The sequence below is a fragment of the Notothenia coriiceps genome, unplaced genomic scaffold (assembly GCF_000735185.1).
Source record: "Notothenia coriiceps isolate Sejong01 unplaced genomic scaffold, NC01 NC01_scaffold00005931, whole genome shotgun sequence".
Classification (NCBI taxonomy): Eukaryota; Metazoa; Chordata; class Actinopteri; order Perciformes; family Nototheniidae; genus Notothenia; species Notothenia coriiceps.
Window position 1 is genome coordinate 1 of NW_011338632.1, and position 4,739 is coordinate 4,739.

The 4,739-nt window shown below is 45.9% G+C and overlaps 1 protein-coding gene across 1 annotated transcript in view; it reads right to left on the reverse strand.

The window, feature by feature from the left end:
* Positions 1-397: 397 nt before the first annotated feature.
* LOC104943335 (nephrocystin-3-like) overlaps positions 398-4,739 on the reverse strand; it is a 20,545-nt gene continuing 16,203 nt past the window's right edge. The window contains exons 13-22 of the mRNA XM_010768698.1: positions 4,400-4,538; positions 4,022-4,186; positions 3,842-3,936; positions 3,182-3,304; positions 2,903-3,092; positions 1,790-2,031; positions 1,562-1,637; positions 1,346-1,473; positions 722-962; positions 398-632 (exon numbers count right to left, since the gene is read on the reverse strand). Coding sequence (XP_010767000.1) covers positions 423-632; positions 722-962; positions 1,346-1,473; positions 1,562-1,637; positions 1,790-2,031; positions 2,903-3,092; positions 3,182-3,304; positions 3,842-3,936; positions 4,022-4,186; positions 4,400-4,538 — 1,609 coding nt within the window. The 3' untranslated portion in view covers positions 398-422. The remainder of the gene's footprint in view (positions 633-721; positions 963-1,345; positions 1,474-1,561; positions 1,638-1,789; positions 2,032-2,902; positions 3,093-3,181; positions 3,305-3,841; positions 3,937-4,021; positions 4,187-4,399; positions 4,539-4,739) is intronic.

The following is a 4,739-nucleotide window of genomic DNA, read 5'->3' on the forward strand; positions in this document are numbered from 1 at the left end:
GAGCTCTTCTGGAGTGAAGAGAGAGAGCTCTTCTGGAGTGAAGAGAGAGAGAGAGAGCTCTTCTGGAGTGAAGAGAGAGAGAGAGAGAGAGAGAGAGAGCTCTTCTGGAGTGAAGAGAGCGGAAATAAGGATATTGCAAGTTAGAAACGTGAGATGCATTTTGACGGACACTTGGGGGGAAATACCCTGCATTTTGAATATCCGATAGTCCACCATTAACACCTTAGTCCCGTCTCGTCTTGTCAACGAAAACTAAATATACATTTCGTCATAGTTTTTATTATCAAGAATCTATTTTTAGCTCGTCATCGTCTCGTCTTAGTCATGTAAAAAAGGTCGTTGATGAACATTTTTCGTCATAGTTTTCGTTGACGAAATCAACACTGCTCTAAACAACTTAAAATAAAGCTTCACATACTCAGTCATTCAAATAACGAGTGTGAAAAGTCCTGAAGAATTATGAAAGTCAGTAATATGTGGTACAGGCTAAATGAAATCCTCCTCACCAGTTGGCAGTAGATCACAGCCAGGTTGACCAGTGCTGTGGCCACACTGGGATGTTTGGGCCCAAAACTCTTTTCCCTGATGTCCAGAGACAGCTCATACAGCGGCACGGCCTTCTCCAGCTTCCCCTGCACAACACACACACACATCTTCAAATCAGATCCCCCGCCAACACAGAACGAGCCGATCCACAGACAGAATCCGACACACGTCTCACTCTGCGTTTGTAGAGCATGGCCAGGTGTTTGAGAGTGTATGCCAGCGACGGGTGGTCCGGGGATAAAGCCCTCTTCCGGATGTCCAGCGCTCTCTCATACATGTCCTCGGCCGTCTCGTACTCCCGCCTCTCCGTGTGCAGAGCGGCCAGGTTGTTGAGGGACTGAGCGCAGTCAGGGTGGTCCGGACCGAGGACGCGCTGACGGGTCTCCAGAGAGCGGGTCAGGAACAGCTTAGCAGCACTGGGGAGGGCGGAGAGGGATGTTAGAGACACAACAAAGGACGTAGGAATGTTAATTTAAGGGAGACACAATTAGATCAATCATGTCCAAATGCAGGGGGTGTTATATAGGTGTGCATCCAAGCTATGATATATCAGAGAGGGATGTTAGAGACACACAAATAAGGACGTAGGGACACTTCTAATTGGATATAATTTAAGGGAAACATAATTAGATCATTCATGTCCAAATGCAGGGGGTGTTATACAGGCTTATCTGTGGGCACCCTAGCTATATCGGTATACGACTGTTGTTTTTGTAGTTTGCTTGAATTCTTTGTAAATGTGGTTTGCATCTTAAAGGTCTTTCAAGAATACAAAAAGGGTGATGAACGTGTTCCTTACTCCAGGTTGTTTTGGAGGTAGTACAGAACACCCAGTTCATTGAGTGTCTTGGCAGAGTCTGCAGAGTCTGTTCCCAGAGTGAGCTCCTCCAGCTGCAGAGCTCTGCGCCTCAGCAGAGTGAAGCCGTACTGAAAGGTGGATCCACAGAGGCAGGAACATTACGGCTTAGATTAGGTGAGAATGACTAAGCGTGCGGGTATCTTTAAATATGCTCACCATATGGCCTTTCTGGCGAGCAGTCTTCTGGCGGATCTTTACTGACCTCTTCCTCAGTTTCTCTGCTTGTTCGTACCTGATTGTAAAACAGCCAGGTGTAAGCCATTAAACATACGTGTTATCAAATCAATAACATCGGTATGACGCCTCATTGCCTGGCAGAAACAACCGATAAACTGTAACAACAACAGTAATAAAAAACATGTAAAGGTCAGGAGATCCATTTACTTGTTCTGTTTCTGGTAGAGCATGGCGAGGGACTCCAGCTCTCGTGCTACGCTGGCGTGCTCGGCTCCGTAGGCGTTCTCACTGATCTCCAGCGCCTGCTTGTACAGCTGCTCAGCGTTGCCGTACTTCTTCCACTGAACGTAAACCGCGGCCAGCTGGTGCAGCGAGCGAGCCACGCTGGGGTGGTCCGGGTCCAAGGCCGTCTCCCTGATCTCCAGGGACCTTTGTAAAGGTGCTACAGCCTAGAAAACAGACAAACAGATACATTATGCAACCGTCAACATGTGCACTTACCTAATGGCAAAATCAGGATATGTAAGCAAAGGAAACAACAAAACTGCCACGCAAGGTGAGGCAGAAAAATATTGAGTTTGTTTAAAGGTCACCTATCGGGCTATTTTTAGGCAATAGGATAGAAATCAGATATATACAAATATATAAAAAACATGTCTATGAAGTGTTTTGCTCCAAATACCAAACATATCACCCATTCTAGCCATGCCTCATATCCCTCTATTTCACTTCCTGTTTCTAAAGTGCTGATTTGGGGTATAAAGCAAAAGTAAAAGGAGGGGTCTGAGCTCATGCGGGACCCGGCAGCTACTGTCTAAACTAAATACTGCCGTGATGAAACGCCATATCATGGATTATCAAGGATTCTCTCTGAAACAGTATGGAGCTCAAAGGCTTTCTCTCTTGCCGGTTATACCACAAGGTGAGTTCCTTTTTACTTCCTGCTTCTTCACACACATGCTCTCCAGTACAGGTTAGCTCTGAGTGTTAGCGATGCTAATGTAAACACCGACCATATTACGTCCAAAACAGTCGGGCATTGTTTCTGATAGCAACGTTTCTGATTGGGCCGTGGGTCCACATTTCAGATATTACGTCATATCGGACGCAAATCTGGATCAGCTCCGTTGTTCCCCCGTTTTTAGAGATTTGGGTACGGAGGAAAAGAGAGAGGGTTTTATTTTCTGACACTGCGTGAGTTCCCCAACACACCGGGGACACATGGTTATGTATAAAGTGCATTTTGCACGATAGGTCCCCTTTAAAAGAAAACCTGTTTTAAAGATAATACTCTTTCAGATTTTGTAACCAAGCGCGTACCTGACTGGGGAGACCGAGGTCTTTGAGGAAACGTCCCAAAGTCTCGTACAGGTTGGCCAGCTTGGTCATGCTGTCTTCATTCTCACAGCTCTTCTCATATTGTTTCAGGGAGTCAAAGTACTCCGTGGCCATGGAGCTCTTGTCTTTGCCCACATACTGCCAATAGGCTAGCAGCTCGGAGAAATGACCCCTAGAAACAGAGAACACACATCAGTAAAACTGTACTAACTTACATGTGGCAGGCTTTGCTTCATCAGCACATAGGTATGGGTTTTGTACCTCTTGTACAGGTTCTGGGAGACAAACAGGTTGAGGAGGCTGAGCTGTAGTTTGGTCCGATCGTCCTGCTGTTGGAGCAGCCAGGGCAGCTCGTCTGCAACACGCCACGTCACACGGTCCGGGCTACACACACACACACACAAACACAATGACGAGTCAGGGTTCATTCACCAATGATTTTCCATGACTTCTCCAGGACCTTTACCTAATTCTCCATGACCAAAACAATTACTCTTTCTCAGCGGTACCACTGAAAATGGTTCATTTTAACATGGAACAGGAAAATAAGGTATGCATATGAAACATGTTGTGTATCTAAAACAAATGAAATAGGCTAACTAGCTTCTACTAAACTCTCTCACCAGCAAAACACCTCGACAGTTAAATGCCATTTTACGTTTCATTACTATACGATACAGTATTTATTATCATTAAAGTATTACTATTTTGGCGATTAGATCAAATATAAATTATATTTCCATGACTTTTCCAAAACTTTGGGAAAAATATCGTTTTCCAAAACTTTTCCAGGGCCTGGAATTTGCATTTTGAATTTCCATGACTTTTCCAGGTTGTTAATGACCGTAAGAACCCTGATGAGTACTAAGAAGATACTTTAAGCTGTGTTTTATGAGAAACAGATGACTACAGTTAATGCACCTGAGCTGCTGACTGAAGTACTGAATGAGTTTCTCTCTGTAAGCAGCCGAGCTACTTCCTCCTCCCAGGAACTCCAACCTTACAGCTTCCCAAGCCTGAAAGAGAAACAAAGTAAGTTGTCTCTCCGAACGTCTTCCGACCCAGGAATATCATAGATTTGTATGCTACTGGCCCGGTTACCTGCAGGTGTTGAAACCTGATGAGGCCGCAGCGCAGGGTCACGATGCAGAGTCTGTTCAGGCGGTACAGCAGAGAGGACAGGACCGGCAGCTCCAGCTCTGTGAAAAGATCTAACACCTCGGACTCACTCACTCCATTATGGCTAGAACAGACGAGGCATAGGATCTGAAGAGGGACACAAAACAAGCAAAGGACAGTGAATGACGTCATGAGAACACAATGAAACAGAAAGTCTGATCTGCAGCACACAATGGCCACAATAAATGAATGAAGCATTTGGAGAATTAGGATCTGGGTGTCTTTCCCGGGACACATCACAAACAGTGAGATGCAGAAACGCACCTGCAGACACTGCTTGAATAATTGTTATCAGGTCACCTCTCTCATGATGTGTCGCTCCCTGTCTGTGTTGAGGGAGTTCAGCGTCATCTTGAGAGCCAGGCGGTACAGAGACATGGTGTCCTGACACTGCAGACACTGCTCCAGGCTCTTCTCCAGAGGGCAACCGGATATACTGCTGGCCAGCAACAAAACAAAGTACATGCTCCAATCAACAACATCTAAAACACACGAAGCCTCATGTCGGAGAAAACACACACACACACACACACACACACACACACACGCACACGCACACGCACACACGCACACACACACACACAGCCTTTCCAGAGATGTCCCGACGCCTTCCCGACACCTGATGACGCCAAACCGATTT